Here is a 19,581-nt window from a genome sequence, read left to right as displayed (position 1 = left end):
CCAGTAAAAATTTATGGGCTTCCATTTAGTCCTTTACCCACTTCAATTGTGCTTTTGTCTCTGTCACATATTGAAATGGTTTTCATCAAGGTATCCAAAGGACACCATCAAGCCAAATACAATTGTCAATTTTCCTCATTTTCTCTGTAGCATGTGACAGTTTACCACTCTTCTTTCTTGAAATACTCTCCTCTAGGCTTCCCTGACATCCCCTTCTCCTGGACAAGCGCCTCAGGTTTTTAGCTATTTCTCCCCAGGTGATGTTATCCGATCTGACAGATTAAAAATATAGAGCACTAGCCCTGACTTTCCTGAGTCTTGAGACTCAGAAATTCAATTGTCTATTACACAACTACATCCATGTCCAAAACTCCACTCCTAAAATTGCTCCCTCCGCTCCAGCATTCCTCTTTAAAAAGCACTACTAGCATCTGTACAATTGCTGGAAGTGACAACAGTTTCTTCACTTACACCACATCCAACCCATCACCAAGCTGTGTTAAATTTACTTCCAAAATGTATTGCAATTCTGTCCATTGCCTGCATCTTCATTATTGCCACTGGTAAATTAATTAAACAGGAGGCCAAGAGTCTGAGGCAGTTCTAATGCCATGGTGGCAAGACTTATAGGCTACAGAAACAAGCCCAGATCTAAGACTGTAAATACCTCAAGGTTACAAAATCAAAATCTAAGGACAACCAATCACCAACAGCCAATTAGGCTTTAAAATATGGCCAATCTATAATTTCCTTGCTTTGCTTCAGTCTTTCCTCTATAAAAGTCTTTCCTCAGTTCCTGCCTGTGGAGCACTTCTAACCACTTCCAGTTTGGGACTATGCCATTCAAATCAATTTTTTTTTTAAAAAAAGATTTTATTTATTTATTTGACAGAGAGAGTGAGAGACACAAGCAGGCAGAGCAGCAGAGGGAGAGGGAGAAGCAGGCTCCCCACTGAGCAGGGAGCCTGATGCGGGGCTCGATCCCAGTACCCTGGGATCACGACCTGAGCAGAAGGCAGTCGCCTAACTGACTGAGCCACCCAGGCACCCCCCAAATCAATTTTTTTGTTTAAACTTACTTATTTATTAAAAATTTTAATAGCTATCTGTTTATCTTTTATCATTCTTAGTCCAGGCTACCATCTCCTCTTGGATTACCACAAAAGTCAGCCAACTGATCTCTCTACTTGGAAGACTTATTTCCCTTTTAAAATCTATTCTCACATTCTCCCCAACTTAATATCTCCATCACTGCTTCTCTGATTAAACCAATACCAAAAACGTTACTGAAGGTTTAGCAGAACATGTCACCTTCAAATATGCCTCTTTGGCGTAAGGATTATTTTGAGAAACTGCAGATACTAGAGAAGCTCTGAGAACAAGTATAGAAGCTGTCCTTTAACAAGAGAAATTTACACTAACAAGGGGGCCTCTAGTTGGAAGAGAGCTGTGCCCAGAAAACTTTTTCACCTCCTTCATTTACCAAACAGTTCCTCCTCTCAGCTTCCCCTCTCAGCCTTCCCATTTTGAAGCCCTGACCCCTATTCCTTTCCTCCAGTAAAGATGGTAGAAAAGCCTCAATTCCCTGGCAGCTTTGTGGTCTCCTATTTTTGTGGGGTTCCCATATAGACATAATTATTTTTCTTAAGTCAATTTAACTGTTAGACCAGCCACAGAATCTAGGACAGAAGGGAAATTATTCCTCCCATGCATTTCCACGCTAACAGACATGCATGAGCTCCTGATCACCTCTCCAACCTGGCCATCAAACACTGCTTCCCCTTGCTTGCTCACTATTACTACTTATACACAGTGCTCTTCTTTCTGCTCTCCAGCATGCCAGTTATCTCTCTAGATGAGGACTTCTTCAGGACAGGACCTGCTCCTTATCAAGTGTTTCTCTCAGAGAGGTCTTTAAGGAGAATACTACAGGCAGCCTTACCTGCCAGTCACTCTCTGTCCCAGGGGGCTATTCTTATTGTCTTCAACATCACTTGCTATCTGAAATTGTCTTATTTCCTTTTTTATTGTTTGTCTCCCTATAACAAAGTGTGCCTATACACTGTTATATCCCAAGCACACGTGCGCGTGCACACAAACACACCATACTTAGTAGGCAAGGATTAAAGAGTGTTAACAGAAAAAAGGAATGAATTTTCAACAACATAAAACTTTGGCTGGGATTCAGGGAAGAAGAAGCTTGGATACTTGGTAAAAATTTACTATCCTGGTTGTAACAGAAGAGAAATTCAGAAATATATTCTGCTTTCAAGATTAAAGACTTTTGACAATGGTACTCAGACCATTCAATGAGGCAAGAATAGCCTTTTCAACAAATAATGCTGAGACAACTAGACAGCCACATGCAATGGGATAAAATTAGACCTCTACATCGCATTATACATAGAAAAACATGAACTCAAAATAATCACAGACCTAAATGTTAAACATATTAAAATTTTTTAAAAAGGAAGTAAATCTTTGGAATGCAGAGATTGGGACAATGGTTTCCTAGATATGGTGCCACAATCAAAGTGACAAAAGAAAAAAAAAAAACAGATAAACTGAATTTCATAAAAATTAAAATCTTTCTGTTTTAAAGGCCACCATCTAGAAAGTGAAAAGACAACTCACGAAGTGGAATAAAACATTTGCAAATCGTCTATCTGATAAGAGACTTATATCCAGAACATACAAAGAACTCTAAAACATAAACATTAAAAAGACCAAAAAAAAATTAAAGAATGCACAAAGGATTTGAACAGATATTTCTCCAAGTAAGATACAAAAATGACAGGTCAAAAATGTTCCATGCCATTAGTCATTAGGGAAACACAAATCAAAAAGCACAATGAGGTATCATTTCTTACCCACCAGGATAGCTATTTCCTGAAAGAGACAGAAAATAACAAGTGTTGGCACAAATGGGAAGAAACTGGAACACTTATACATTCCTGGTGGGAATATAAAATGGTGTAACTGCTTTGGTAAGTTTAGTGGTTTTAGAAAACATTAAATGCAGAGTTATCATATGCCCTGGTAATTGTGCTCTTTGATATATATCCCAGGAAATGAAAACATATGCTTACAGAAAAATGTGCACACACATGATCATAGTAGCATTGTCTGTAATAGCCCTAAAGTGGAAACAACCCAAATGTCTATAAGCTGATGAACTGGTAAACAAAATGTAATACATTTGTATGATGGAATCATATATGGCAATTATAAGTAGCATTTATAACATGTTACAAATGGAGGAATTATGAAAATCTTATCCTAAGTGAAAGAAGCCAGTTATAAATGACCACATATTATTTGCTTCCATGTATATAAAAATGTCCACAATAGGCAAACCCATAGAGACAAAAAGTGTTTTAGTGGTTACCAGGAGTTTGCGTGTGTATGTGTATGTGTGTATGTGTATAAACATACAGGAATAAGGACTGCTAAGAGAAACAGTATTTCTTTTTGGAGGGAATAAAAGTTTCAAAATCAAACAGTAGTGACACTTGCACACCTTGTTGTCAGGGTAAAACCCAGTAAATTGCACACTTTAAAAAGGTAAATATTTTGGTATGTGAATTCTATGTCAATAAAATGTATAAAAAATAACAAAAGTAACTCGTAAGGTTAATCTCTGCAAATACTTCCAAATATGTCACTGTAGTTTCAATGAGCATTTATTCTACTTTTGATTAGTACTTAGGATACAAAGATGAATAGAGCAAGATCCTTCATCCACAGAGAGGTTCCAGATTAGCAGATAAGAGTTTCTATAAACCTTTGCCAAATACATGCAGAACACTTTACTATCTGGACATTCAGAGAGTTTTATAAAAGAAGCGTGGGTATTTATTTGTTAAAGAGAAATACCTCTGAATTGCTAGTCAGAAAATCAGTTATTTTTTGGACTTTGGTTTTATATACTATGTATATTTAAGAAGATTCAGCAATCTTAGAGTTATAATCATCATACTAATCATTGCTATCAGGAACAAGTTTCCTGAACATCTGCAGCCCAAGTCAGAATATAGCTTGTTCTCTTCCCCTCCCCCGCCATCTTCCTTCCCCTTGTCTATATTCCATTATCCTGTTTGTGATGATTAGGTAAAAAAGTGATGGGTCCTCACTGATACTGGACAGCTCAGTGACGGGGTGAGCCCAGTATTTTCTGCCATGTTTCCTCCATAAGATGCCCCATGTGAAAAGAAATAATAGCCTACTACTTACTTCTGTATTCCAAGTGCCTGCCACATGGGAGTAGATGTCTACTAAATAAAAAAATACTTCCGCTGCACTGTTATTACATAAAGCAGTCTCTGAACATACAAACACCAGTCTAATTCTGTTCTGAAGGTCTCATCCTTTCACCTCATGACAGATAAAATTACATTTCATAAATGAATGAATGTCTAATTATTCAACTGAATTTTGGGAGTAGACAGAAGAGGAGGGAAGGACAAACGTGCCATTCCAACTCTTTTAAATTAACATTTATTTTCTTGAGAACTGAGTTAAAGGTTGGATATAAAATAAACTTGCTTATAAAAGAAAGCTGCTGTGTTAAAAGCATCTCGGATACAATTTCCTTGAAATTATTTAATAAGCAGAGGCTTTTTATATGCTGCTATTTTTAGATTAACATTGGGGTCTTGAGGAAACATTTAATATCAATAAGCCTCAGCTTTTTCCTTTCTAAAGTTGGAATAACAATAATATCTAATTTGTGTCTCAGGATTGCTACATAGCTAAATGGGAAAAGAAGTGTGAAACATTGGCATAAATAATCAAGAGCATTACCAGCACAGTCTATCATTGCTATTCATGTGCAGCTTACATGCATTTCAAGGCTTACACAATTTACTCAGCGTGCGTCCACTGGAACTGTACTGGGGTCTCTTACCTATTAAGTATCATATATAATTTTTTTTTTCAGAGGATCAAATAACTGTGCAGGTCCTTTACTAAAAGTATATCCATCTGAGGGGTTTGAAGTGGTGGGGGGGTGGGAGGTTGGGGTACCAGGTGGTGGGTATTATAGAGGGCATGGCTTGCATGGAGCACTGGGTGTGGTGAAAAAATAATGAATAATGTTTTTCTGAAAATAAATAAATTGGAAAAAATTAAAAAAAAAAGTATATCCCTATCACTTAATATTCTTAAATCTTCAAAAATAGGAAGGTACTTGCTAAATTCTCAGATTCCTATATGTAATTCCTTGATAAATTCAAGTTCAAATAAGGAAAATACACATCTGATTAACTTTTGTAAAAGTCCTATTTAAAAGTATGAATGGTACATTTCAATTCTTTGGTACATCACAGTCAAAGCTATGGTTTTCAAATTTTCTTCTTCTTCTTCTTTTTTTAAAGATTTAATTTATTTATTTGAGAAAGAGAGAGAGTGAGAGAGAGTGAGCATGAGAGGAGGAAGGTCAGAGGAAGAGAAAGAGACCCCTTACTGAGCAGGGAGCCCTATGTGGGACTCGATCCCAGGACTCTGGGATCATGACCTGACCCGAAGGCAGTCACTCAACCTACTGAGCCACCCAGGCATCCAAATTATCTTTCTTCTAATAAAAATTATTTACCTTTGTAGCACAGGCTTGTGTCACCTCCTAAAAGAAAAACAATACACTAAGCAAGGAAATATTCATAATTTCTCTTTAATACAATTATCAACTCTTCTCAATATATCCTGATATTAATCTTTTAATAACCAAAATCAACATTTGGGAGAGTTTCTTCCTTACCCTATACCTGTCACTCAGTATTGTGAATTAAAGAGACTCAATGAGTTCTTGGTAAATCTAACCTGCCACAACAAAAGGCACTGAGAAAAAGACCCTGGAGGGCCTACATGTATCTGTCTCAAGAAAGACATATGGCTTCAATAAATTTAATGACAAGCAATAATAATAAACTGGTAAACGCTAAAATTCTACCAGAGCACTAACAAGTTTCAAAGACACACCCAGATTTAACTGCCATTTATAATTATCTCCATAAATAACAATGCCCACAAATATAATTCCCACCATTAATAATTTATTTCATAGGAAATCTAAGAATAAACCTTACTGAGTGGCAAAATATATGATCCATATTGAAAGAGCTACAGGAAGGAACTGCCAAGAATTCATGGGACAAGGCCAAGAGAAGATCAATTCTGAAAAAGAAACTAGTAAAAGTCAACATGTAATAAATGACTTGAAAATTTGCTGCTAAGGAGACACAAAAAAATAAAAAAATAAGTCCAAAAGGGTTGGCTAGCATGTATCATCAGCATACAAGAACTAGAGAAAAGAAAAATGGTTATGATGAATGTGGAGTTTAGGAAAAAAGAAAATGGAAAGAGGAACATCAATTTTTTATCCAAAAATTTCTAAGGGAGGGACATTCTGTCTAATGGATATTAGTAATTTGATCCTTAAAAGGAGAAGGTGAAACTGACTGGTCATGAGGTCTGACTGCATGGACTGAATCTCAGCTCCAGTGCCTGCCATCTCTGTAACATGGGCAATACAGGAGGGGCTCTGGAAACCTCAGCTTCAAGTTCCATAAAATGGGGGTAATACTAGCACCCACATTATACGATGGTTTTGAGGATTAAATATGATGAACATGTAAAGCAATTAGCCCAGGAATTCATTATGTCAGCTATTACCCATAATTATACAGATGTTGGTTAGCACCAAACAAGCATTATTAGGTGAAATCTCCTATAGGGCAAAGAAAATTAACTTTTTTTTTTCAAAGCTACCATAAAATGTCTTTAAACCCATCTAATCCCTATTCCTATGATTCTGCTTAATAATCAACTCTGTAACCATTAACCTGGGTTTCAGATTAATTTTAAAAAGGGAGAGTAGGGCGCCTGGGTGGCTCAGTGTGTTAAGCCGCTGCCTTTGGCTCAGGTCATGATCTCAGAGTCCTGGGATCGAGTCCCGCATCGGGCTCTCTGCTCAGCAGGGAGCCTGCTTCCTCCTCTCTCTCTCTGCCTGCCTCTCTGCCTACTTGTGATCTCTCTCTGTCAAATAAATAAATAAAAAATCTTTAAAAAAAAATAAATAAAAATAAAAAGGGAGAGTAGTCTTGAGTGGGCAGGCAACTGGAAAAATACACCTTTCACTATAAGATTTATTTTTTAGGTTTATAAATAAATGTTTTAAGACTGATTACTCCTAGTAGGTAACCCAGATTCTGAGCAAGTCTGGATGCACTGACAGGAACAAATTTTAAAACCTTAGAATGAATTTTGTCAATGCTCTCAAGATACTGTCTACCTAGGAGATCCTATCTGGGCTGCAGGATGCCTTCCAGGGACTGCTATTGCAGCAACACAGTCAAACCTGTTCTCTCTGTGTGTGTGTGTGTGTGTGTGCATGTGCGTGTGTTATGTAAGCCACCATACAGTACATCATTAATTTTTGATGTAGTGTTCTGTGATTCATTGTTTGCATATAACACCCAGTGCTTCATGTAATCCGTGCCCTCCTTAATACCCATCACCAGTCTCACCCATCCTCACACCCACCCACCCTTCTAAAACTTTTCATTTGTTTCCCAGAGTCCATAGTCTCCCATGGTTCATCTCCCCCTCCAATTTCTCCCCCTTCATTTTCCCCTTCTCCTGTCCTCCATGCTATTCCTTATGTTCCACAAATAAGTGAAACTATATGATAATTGACTTTCTCTGTTTGACTTATTTAACTTAGCATAATCTCCTCCAGTCCCATCCATGTTGATGCAAAAGCTGGATATTCATCCTTTCTGATGGTTGAGTAATACTCCATTGTATATAAGGACCACATCTTTATCCTTTCGTCTGTTGAAGGACATGTGGCTCTTTTCACATTTTGGCTATCGTGGACATTGCTGCTATGAAGTTTGGGGTGCAAATGGCCCTTTCTTTTCACTACATCTGTATCTTTGGGGTAAATACCATCTGTATCTTTGGGGTAAATTCCCAGTAGTGCAATTGCCAGATCATAGGGTAACTCCATTTTTAATTTTTTGAGGAACCAATTCATGGAAACCAAAGAGAACAAAGACGCATCGATCCAAAGCCTATGGGATATGGCGAAGGCAGTCCTAAGGGGGAAATACACAGCTACCCAAGCCTTACTCAGAAAAGAAAAATCCTGAATATGCAAACTATCTTTACACCTTAAAGATCTGGAGAATCAATAACAAATTAAGTCTAACCCACACATGAGAAGGGAAAATTAAGATTAGATCAGAGATCAATGAATTAGAAACCAGAACTATAGTAGAACACATTAATGAAACTAGAAACTGGTTCTCTGAAAGAATTAATAATATTGTTAAGCCACTGGCCAGACTTACCCAAAAGAGAAGAGAAAGGACCCAAATTAATAAAATGATGAATGAAAGGGGGGAGATCATGACTAACACCAAGAAAATAGAAACAACCATCAGAAATTATTATCAACAGCTATATGCCAATAACTTAAGCAACCTAGAAGAAATGGATGCATTCCTGGAAATCTATAAACTTCCAAGACTGAAATAGGAAGAAACTGACAACCTGAATAGATCAATATCTAGTAATGAGATTGAAGCACTGATCAAAAGCCTCCCAAAAAAGGCAAAGACCCCATCAAAAAGGAGAATTTGTGTCCCTGATGAACACAGATGCCAAAATTCTCAACAAGATCCTAGCTAATAGGATTTAACAGTACATACAAACCTCTTATGTAGGAAACGGCAAAAGGACTACATGGTAAAGCTACAGAGAACACAAAATTCTCTATTTTTGTATCCTTTACTCAGTAATGAGTAAACGTCTATTAAATGCCCATTGAACTAAATTGGTTATGCAATACACACACACACACACACACACAGCCACACCCCCATACCTTAAACTTGCACTGTATTTTATTTAAGAAATTCTTACTGTGGTTACAAAGAAAGAAGTATCTCTATTAATATAGAATAATACAGAAGTAATTCTATATTATAGAAATAATCTTAATATAGAAGTAATCAAGTCTTCTCTATTATACTTCTCTGTTAGACCAGTGTTATAGTCTTTAATGGATTAAGTAATAACCTGACAAAAAAAATTGGGAATCTACCAAAATAAATTACAGGAAACAAGAAAAAGGCTTTGTGACAAAAGGTAAAAATCCAGTCAACCTCAAATGTTTGCAAAATATAAAAAGAACAGAGCTGCCATGGGAATAAAGATAACTTTTGTTTTTTATTCCCATACATGTTATATACCTACTGCAGAAAAAAAAAAACCCACTGCAGATAACATTTGGAAAAAAGTTCAGTGAATTGTCTCAAGGTGGGAAAAATACAGTTTTTCAAAAAACACAGCAAACAAAGTTTTCAAATCCAAAGGCAGCCTCCATCTACCTCTATCCCATGCAAATGGATATACTCTAAATAATTTTAAAAAAGAAAGATGTGGTAAAAGCTAAATAAATTACTGATTCTAAGAGAAATGAATTTTTCTCTTACAATAAATTACCAATGGGCTTCCCCTATGCCTTTGATGTCATATCTTAAAAAATATCTTTCTGAGTTTTCCCTTACATCTGCTTTCTTTTGTTCATATATCCTTTCATTTACCTGAAGATGACAGCTATGTAAGATGATGGAAAAGAAAAGCTATAAGACTGAGTTGATTCCAGGATGTTAACTTTTATAGTGTGAAGATCAACAACAGATTGTAGGAAACCTGTTCTTTTATCTGTAAGTCAGTTTCTCTTAAATCTGCAAAATCATTTTTTCATGTAAAATTTTAGATAGAGGACACTTCTTTTCTTCCTAGTGAAGAAAGATTTTCCTCTAATTTTCAAAACTCAATTTGTCTATTTCTACTTCTTTTTAAAAACTGGAACATCATACATTATTCAATTAAATTAAATGTTAAAATGCACAGAATTACAACACTGAAATAAACTTTTTTTTAATTTTTAATTTTTTATAATCATATAATATATTTTTATCAGCCAACACTGAAATAAACTCACTAATTCCTAGTATATATGCTAAAATTTATACTGAGAAGAATAAAAATATTTCTCTGTTATTCCAACTAAACCTGCAGTCTGATATACCTGAAATTCTAATTTTCTCCAGAGAGAAAAGGAGAGAAATACAGTCCTAACTAAAGGTTCCTCAGTGTAGCTCCTGACATGTTTGGTTTAAAACTGGTCAAGATTTCTATCAAAGGAGGAGAGGAAGGGATAATATTTATTAAGTGCCAGGCACTATGCCAAAAGGTGAGAACACAACAAGGAACAAGTCTGCACAGTCCTTGTCTTCAAGGAGCTCAAGGCTAACTCTAACTAAAAGAACTACTATGGTCAAAGAGCATAAATATTTTTAAGGATATTTAAGGTTCTCCATACATCTTACCTTTGAGAAAGCTGTGTAGTAATTTATAAATAACAGGATAAATAGCACAATATTTTTAACTAAGCATCCTCCTGCTCATTTTCATAATCTATTTTCCAGTTTTATGGGCAACACCTGGTTTTTGAGGCACTTATTTTCTTGTAGTGAGATAACAGACCTTTTAAATATGCTTAAGGAATATCTGTATCCACTCTTTTTGGACGTTATACTTATTATAATTTTATCCATTTCTTTGTGGAGGTCTAATTTTCTTTATTGTTTAGTTTTGCACATTAAGGAGGCTGTTCCTAACATATTTTATATAAATATTTTCCCAGGTTGGTGTTTGTTGTGCTTGTGTGTGTTGTACATATGCATACATACACTTCCATTTTTAAACAGCAAAACAGGTCTTGGGCTGGTTTTTATAGAAGTATCAGTTCAAGAAAGCATGTAGGTTATCCTAAATTGGTCTATTTACTGCAATGAGTGATGTCAGAATAAACACCACAAAGGAATTATAAGAGCACAAGAAAGCCTATTTTTAAATAATTAACTTACTTTGTTGAATTAGTACTTATTGTCACGGCAATGTGAAACAATCAACATTCTGTTTTAAAATTTCCAATTTCTCAACTGCATAAAATTATTATACATACTGTGACAGAATCAAGTCTCTGTTTCACTTGCTGCATCCTCATTGAAGAACGTTCAGTGTGGACACAGTCATCAATCTGAAAAGAGCCTTGGTGAGGCAGTTTAGGAAAGGTGCATAAAGCATCTTGACTTTGGTGTATTCCATGTAATGGAAATGTTCCATTGTAGCATTTGAACATTTCAGCCTCTTGCTGGGCAACTGGAAAAAGTAAATTCGTAATTAGTTCAAGTCAATACAACAAAAGCACAATGAAATAAGCCATGAAATTACAGCATTAAGTAAATGATCAGAAACTACATAATACATTTTAAAAACTGGGTAATAAGAAAACAACATCACTGACAAAATGGGAAGTTTTTAAAATACTATAAAAACACAAAAAAGGAAAAATAATGTCACAGATGATTTATGTCAGGCGGTATTATCACTGAGCCTGGAAGGCCATGACAATCTAGGTCTGGTAAGCAATAAGCTGGGATGCGAGCCTAATTTATTTATATGTATACAGAAAGTATCTAATATAAAAACTCAAAGGCACACAGAGTAGAACTAAAGGAAAGGCAAGAATAATAAAACTAATTATTTACAAACCCATCTCCCTAAAACAACTGTTTTCATATTTCTATACCCCTCTTAATCTTTATGCATATGTACATTTTATGCAAGATACCATAATGTGAATAAAATGTAAAGTTTTTCAATTTAAATACAGACATCTTTCATATCTTTACTACTCTGTAATTACCATTTTTAAGTCCTTTACAACATCTCATCTAATGAAGCAGTTATTTATTTATGCATTCTTCTATTACTGAATGTTTACAATGTTTTTTGTCTTCTCTCATTACAGACCATGTATGTAGGAGTACTTTCATAGTTTAAATTATTTCTTAAAGTAATTCTTTCTTTGGATTTAATTATCCAGGATGGAATAGACAGTCAACAGGGTGAATGTTTTTGATGATGATGACGATGACAAGGACAACAGCATATATATTGCACTTTATGGTTTTTAGAAGGCTTTCACATATATTATCTCATTTGATCATTTAAAATAAAGGAATTTGAAAATTTGTAAGCACCTGTTTGAATATAAAAAGGAGAAAAAAATATACTGTGATCATTTAAGAAGTATTTTAATTATATAGTTTTAAATAGAAGGCCTTTCTAAACATAACATGAAAAGTAACTGATATAATCAAGATTTGTAATAGGGAAACAAGAGACCAGACTTCAGGGATTCTAGGTACTACTGAAGTTACTACAGAAATATGAATGTGTATAAATGTTTTTGGAAATCAGATCCGTACTTTTATCAGATTATTTGTCAAAGGACTGCATGAGTCAGAAAATGTTAAGAATTGTCAACATAAAAGATGGACTGATTTTGCTACATAAACATTTACAGAGTCTTCATTAAAATAAAAAAACTATCATAATCAAAATTAAAAAGCAAATGACAAGTAATACAGTTCTAACTCTGGCCAAAGTAAGAGTAAAAAGGACCAGATGTGCCCTCCTGCTTGACACTACCAAAAAGGAGAGAGAATGTATAAAAGGAAGAGATAAAACCATTTTTCTTTACAGATAGGATCATCTATACAGAGCTAAGGTGAAGGAGAGGCAAGTGAAGTACATGAGGAAAAAAATTTAAGGAGACTTGCTCAATCTCAGGTCCTGGCTCCACTTTGTGTAAGAAATCTGAATGGCATCTAAACAATGAGCCATTAGGAACTAATAATCAACTTTAGGCAAGGTTCCAGGATACAAGAGCAGTAAGCAGAAATAACTCTATTTCTATATTCAAGTAATAAAAAGAAATTGGAAATGTAAAAGATATATCATTTACAATGCTATAAAAATATTTCATACTTCAGGAAATACTGATGAAGGATGTGAGGGCGCCTGGGTGGCTCAGTCAGTTAAACATCTGCCTTTGGCTCAGGTCATGATCCCAGGGTCCTGGTATCGAGTCTTTCACGGGCTCCCTGCTCATTAGGGAGCCTGCTTCTCTCTCTGCCCCTCCGCCTCCACTTGTTTTTTCCTCTCTCTCTCAAAAATAAAAATACTTTTAAAAAAAGGTGTGAAAGACATGCATACTGAAAACTACAAAACTGCTGAGAGAAACTGAAGAAGAACCTAAAATAAAGAAATATATTATGTTCATGGTTGGACTAATCAGTGTTGTTAAAATATCAATTCTCCTCCAATGACCTGTACATTCAGTGTTATTCCACTCGAAATTCCAGTAGGTCACTTTTGGAGAAACTGTCAAATTCTAAAATCCACACAGAAATGCGAAGAACCCAGAAGAGTTAAGACAACTTTGAAAAAAGAACAAAGGGGACTTGTACAACTTGACTTCAAGTCTTACCATTAAGCTGCAGTAATCAAGACACTTCATTATTGGCATAAAGATAAACAAATAGAACAAGAGAACAGAGAAGAGCCTAGCATGTATGGACAGGTGTAAAGGGAATTCCATGTAAAAAAGATAGTCTTTTCAATAAATAGTGCTAAAACAATTAGATATTCATATGTGAGCAAATGAACTTTGATACACACTTTATACCATGTACAAAAATAATTCAAAATAAATCTACATGTAAAACATAAAACCATAAGACACTTTCATAGAACACAACGGAGAATATTTTTGTGAGCTTAGATTAGGCAAAGGTTTGTAGATACAAAACCAAAAATCCATATAAGAAAAAAATTGGTAATTTTGTACTTCATCAAAATTTCAAACCTTTGTTCTTGAAAACTGTCAAGAAAGCAATTAGAAGGCAAGACAAAGACTGGGGGAAATGTTTGCAAATTATGTATCTAACTAAGCACCGCTTGTATAGAGAAAACCTAACTGTTAATTAAAAGTCAATAGTCAGAAAACGAAGAAGCCAATTAAAAAATGGGAAAAAGATTTAAACAGACACTTCACTGAAGAAGATAAATGGAGAGCAAATATGTACATGAAAAGATGGCTCAACATCATTAGTCACAAAAGATAAACAAATTAAAACCACTGTGAAATAGCCCTGCCCACTTATGAGAGGGGCTAAAATGTAAAAAACGGACCACTTCATATTTAGCAAGTCCAGGGGTGCCTGGGTGGCTCAGTGGGTTAAAGCCTCTGCCTTCAGCTCAGGTCATGATCCCAGGGCCCGGGGATCCAGCCCCACATGGGGCTCTCTGCTCAGTAGGGAGCCTGCTTCCTCCTCTCTCTCTTCCTGCTTCTCTGCCTACTTATGATCTCCGTCTGTCAAATAAATAAATAAAATCTTTAAAAAAAATTTTTAGCAAGTCTACGGATATACTGAAACATTCACACACTGCTGGTAGGAAGGTTAAATGGCCTAACCACTTTTTAAGAAGTCTGGCAGCTTCTTAAGAAGTTAAATGGTCATCTTCAATGGGATACAGCCCTTCTACTCTTAGGAATTTCCTCAGGAGAAATGAAAGCACGTGCTTATACCAAGACCTGTAGATGCATATTCTTAGTGCTTATTTCTAATAGTTAAAAGCTGGGTACAACCCCAACACCCATCAACAGGTAGGGAGAAAAACAAACTGTGATCTATCAAAAAATGAAACAATACACAGAAATAAAAAGGATGAACTATTGATAAAATCTAAAATATACATGTCTCAAAGTAATTATGAGTGATAGAAGCCAGACAAAAAAAGAGTACATGGTATAAATGGTCTCACTTATATACAATTCTAGAGAATGGAGATTAATTCATAGTGATTGCCTGGGGGAAAGAGGAGGTAAGGAGAAATTTCAAAGGAGCACAAGTAACTTAGAGATGATGGATACGTTATCTTCATTGAGATAATGGTTTCACAAGTGTTTAAATATGTCTACACTTACCAAAATGTACATTTTAAACATACAGTTTATTGCATATCATTGTACCTTAATAAAGCTGCTCACACTAAAAAAAGAAAATGACAAGCTAGTGATAAAAGGAGTTAATATTCTTTAAAAAAAAAGATTTTATTTATTTGAGAGAGAAAGAACGCATGCATGCACACGCACAAATGGGAGAAGGGACAGAGGGAGAGGGACAAGCATTCCCTGCTGAATGGGGAGCCTGATATGGCTCCATCCCTGGACCTGGAGATCATGACCTGAGCCAAAATTAGATGCTTAATCAACTGAGCCACCCAGGTACCCTGGGGATTAATATTCTTAACAAGCAGAGTCCCCACAAAATGAATTAAAAATAAATAACCTGACAAAAATGGGCAGAGGACCACTATAGAAAATTCACAAAAGAATAATTACGTGGCCAATTAAAAAAATGTATTCAACCTCACGAATAAGAAGGAATAAAGGGGGAAAAAAGGGAAAATTAGAAAGTGATGGGTTCTTTTTAGGGTTTTTTTTTTTTTGGCCTTTTTAACTGATTCATTGAACTTCAAAATACTTTTTTCTAAGAAATAAACTGCATAAGAGTAGCCAGGTGTGTACTGAAGTACTGCTTAGAATACTGAAAAAATATGTAACAGCAGAATTGTACAATATTCATTTAAATAAATTATGGTATATTCATTTAATAAAGGGAATTCAGACACTAAAATTATATACAGAAGTATAACTGCCATGATGAATATTGCTAAAATATTATTAATTGGAGGCAAATAGTTTATAAAGCAATACAATGAATATACAAAAGGATCACTTTTTTTTAGTCACAAACTTGGTTGCAACACCCATGAATCCTGAGATAGCACTTATTAAAAATTTTGGGTCCTTGATCATAGTATTCATGTCCGACTTCATTTACACACTCTAACTAAAGCACAGTTCTGTAATAATGGGCACTCCCTCCCTGCAGACCCTGATGAGGTAAGTGCCGGGCACCATTACTAAGGGAGAAGACCTGCTTACAATCCACCCTTTCAGAGACAGATGTTCGTTCCTCAATACCAATTACTGTTCTCAGATGAAAGTGTAGCTGCTTTATACTTAGATTTTCATGGGTCTGACTGCTGTTTTTCAGTATATATTTTGGACTTCCTTTCACAGCACTCTCGACAATTTACTCCTAAATATTCAAATATTGTTTAAAGAACAAGAGAAACTGAAGCTGTGAAAGAAAAGTGCTATATGAATTGGATATCGGAGAGCTTAACAGTAGTAGATGAGCCAGGGATGAATGAATCAACACATAAAAATTATGTTATATGATCTTTGCCTTATTTTTCAAAACCGTCCTTTTAACATTTTATTGTTTTTTGTTGTTATGAATGGAAAGTAAAGCTGGATTTAACTATTTAATGGCATTTACTGGCTCCATGTTTTTCTATACTTGCTAGTTACCTATTGCCAACCACAATTTCACATTAAGCTCTGAGTGGGTATGTGGAGAAGCACATAAACGTGGATATAAGCAACAGTTATACAGGAGAGCGGGATTTTGATATTTATCATATTCATTCTGCGAAACTGTATTTTCTAAGTATTATGCTATGCTAAACATGCATTTTTTTTTAAAAAGGTTTTTTTTTAAACTGGTAAAAAATAACAAAAAGCATTGTCTAAATATTTATTTTTTGCGATATTATGATGCCTTTCAGAAAGAATTAAAGTGGCCTACATGGATGCAGATAACAAAAATAAATGTCAAACAATTATGAATACTTGTTTCTGTTGGTTAAGGGGGATTTTCTATACAAAAGCCAACTAACTGGATTTCAAGGTTTCACATTAACACCCTACTTTAACTTAACTCCTAATGCTGTGAAGGCAGCCATAAAATAAAAATCTGCAGAAATACTGATAAAGACCTAGTTTTTCAGATACTAGAAACAGAAGCTACTTACAAGTTCTTACGTTCTTCCCCTCCCTCACCCTCCACAATATATACATCTGTATAACACTATACAGATTATTTCACTGTAAAATAGGTCACAACTGATGCTTTCTGAAATTCTCTCAAACTCAATGCTTCTAACATTTCAAAGTTTTCTAAAACATTTTTACATAGGCCACGACTGGAGTATGATGTTGCAATTAAAGAACTATATTTCTTCACTTAGTCATTTTCTCTTCTTTAGCTAATTTAACTTCGTACAATTAAAATTCTAACCTAATCTGCTAAAATTCAAAATTTTATTTTATTTATTTATTTTTAAGAGTTTACTTATTTATTTGAGAATGAGAGAGAGAGACAGAGGTAACAAGAAAGAGCAGGAGCTGGGAGGAGAGGGAGAAACAGGCTCCCTGCTACACAGGGAGCCAGACACAGGGCTCTATCCTAGGACCCTGGGTTTACAACTTGAGCCAAAGGCAGGTACTTAACTGACTGAGCCACCCAGGTGCCCCAAAACTCAAAATTTTAACACTCTCACCCCATCCATCCACCACTTTTTGAGAAGTGCACTAGAGAGGCTCTGGGAATACAAAACCACTGCCCCCCTCTTGGGGTTTGAATCTTTCAGAGGTCAACAAGAAACTACTGCTATGTGCTTACTGGGATAACAGTTACGGGATAACTATGTATCCACCAGGGGCTGAGAACTTACAGGTGGCAACTACATTTGCTTAAAGGAACGTTATACCTATCAAATTACTTCCAAATCTACCTACAACTGGCTAAAATTGGGGATTCTAAATTTCATACAATTAGAAAAATTCATAAAGTGTTTTCATAACTAATAATCAAATTTTGATTTATAATAAGGTCAGTGCTTTTGTGCATGTTCTGGCCTTAAACAATTATAAGAAATAACGTGGTTTTCTCAGGAGATTTTTATCTTGATAGGAGGAAGAATAGAGGAAATAAGATATTTTAATCTAGGGCCCTTTGCATTGAAGTGAATAAAAGGTTTGTTATTATTAAAACCTATGTTTACTTAAGTTATTGACTTTAGAGCAAAGTACAACTAAAAAACCCAAATATTCTTTCTCCTACACTATATAAACAGTAAGATTTCCTTTTGGTTCAACACTTAATCCTTTTGTTCAAGATCTATTGTTGGACACAGTTCTGTTAATGGGTACAGTCACTTTACTGGATACCTAATTCTCTTACTTACAAATGATTCTATTTCTCATCATAGCATTACTGTAAGCTGGTAGATCTACTGAATGAGGTTCCCAGCATTCAGCAGTTATGCAGCATCCTCCTGCTTTCCTCTAGCATTTGCTATGTGTAGGGAATTTCTGTGGTCTGAATGTTTGTGTCCCCCTGAAATTCCCATGCTGAAGTCCTAACGCCCAGAGTGGTGGTGTTGGGAGGTGGGGGAGCCTTTGGGAGGCATGAGAGCACAGCCCTTATGAATAAGAGCACTAATCCCCTTATAAAAGAGGCCTCAGAGAGTTCCCTTGTTCCTTCTACCATGTGAGGTTACAGCTAATAGGTGCCATCTGTGAACCAGAAAGTGCGCTCTCACTGGACACCGAACCTGCCAAGCCTTGATCGTGGGACTTCCCAGCATTCAGAACTGTTAAGAAATAAATTTGTGTTGCTTACAAGCCATGAAGTCTCTGGTATTCTGTTACAGCTGTCAGAATGGACTAAGACAAGAACGCTGAAGTGCTTAAAACTTTTTCTTTTTTAGACTGTATTTTACGGGGCCTGACTTGTTCCTACTTCAGCTAATCTTAAGAAACTGTGTTGATTGATCAGAGAATTTCTACTGAGTAACACTTCGACTCTAGTAGCCCGGGTATATTCAGGGCCTGTTAGTTATTTTGTACTTCCTTGGCATATTTAACATGTCAAGGAGAACCAGTGTTACTAATGAAACTGTCCAAAGTCTTTTAATAAGAAAGTGTAACAGATTCATGTCTCAAAGCCAACCAAAAGCAAGAGCATCTACCATCATCAGCAAATCTGTTAGGTGAACACCAAAATATAATAAACTATCTCTAAATCCCTGAAGTACATGCTATTGTCCTTCTGTTGATTTCCTACTCCATTAACAATCACTCCTCACCCATAATGCTATTCGGCTGCACTGTGTGATGTGTGCACGGCTACAGAAACCAGCTAGGATTCCTCGACTACAGCCTGGCTCAGGAGCTCTTAGTGCATCCCCGCTCCACACCATGCTTTACAGTTTCATTTCTGCCTTTGATGAAACACTGAGATAAAACAGGACAGGTATTTTGATTTTACAGATTAAAAAACAGATGCAAAAACGCTGCTACTTGACCAGAGTCAAAGAGAAAGTGATGGCACTTTGTCTAGAACCCCAGTGAGTTAACTTCTACTCCAGCCTTTCCCGACACACTATTTTGCACTGTACTGCTCTTTCTTCTTGGTGTGCTTTAAAAAGCACGAATGTAAGCATTAACAACAACAACAAAAAAAAACCCTGGATGAGGAATTCAGGGCTCTGGTTTATGTTCAAAGCCAGTTTTTGATTTGTACTGATTCCTTGAACGACACAGCCTGTGAAATCAAAATATCCATTATGTAGAGAATATTAAAATACAGACTTCAGGATACAACCAAGAAATAGGTAGCTTAAGCACGTCTTCAAATATGGCATTTCTATCTCAATTCTTCTACTAGGATAAAAATAGAT

General features: G+C 35.7%; 1 protein-coding gene across 3 annotated transcripts in view; it reads right to left on the bottom strand.

Annotated features, from left to right (window-relative positions):
- Nucleotides 1-19,581, bottom strand: part of AHI1 (Abelson helper integration site 1) — a 216,487-nt gene that overhangs the window by 125,096 nt on the left and 71,810 nt on the right. For all 3 annotated transcript variants that reach the window (XM_044248265.1, XM_044248275.1, XM_044248284.1), the window contains one exon: nt 11,039-11,235. In XM_044248265.1, coding sequence (XP_044104200.1) covers nt 11,039-11,235 — 197 coding nt within the window. The remainder of the gene's footprint in view (nt 1-11,038; nt 11,236-19,581) is intronic.

Source organism: Neovison vison, chromosome 1 (genome assembly GCF_020171115.1).
Source record: "Neovison vison isolate M4711 chromosome 1, ASM_NN_V1, whole genome shotgun sequence".
Classification (NCBI taxonomy): domain Eukaryota; kingdom Metazoa; phylum Chordata; class Mammalia; order Carnivora; family Mustelidae; genus Neogale; species Neogale vison.
The sequence above is the reverse complement of the archived record's forward strand: the minus strand, read 5'-3'. Positions and strand labels throughout refer to the sequence as shown.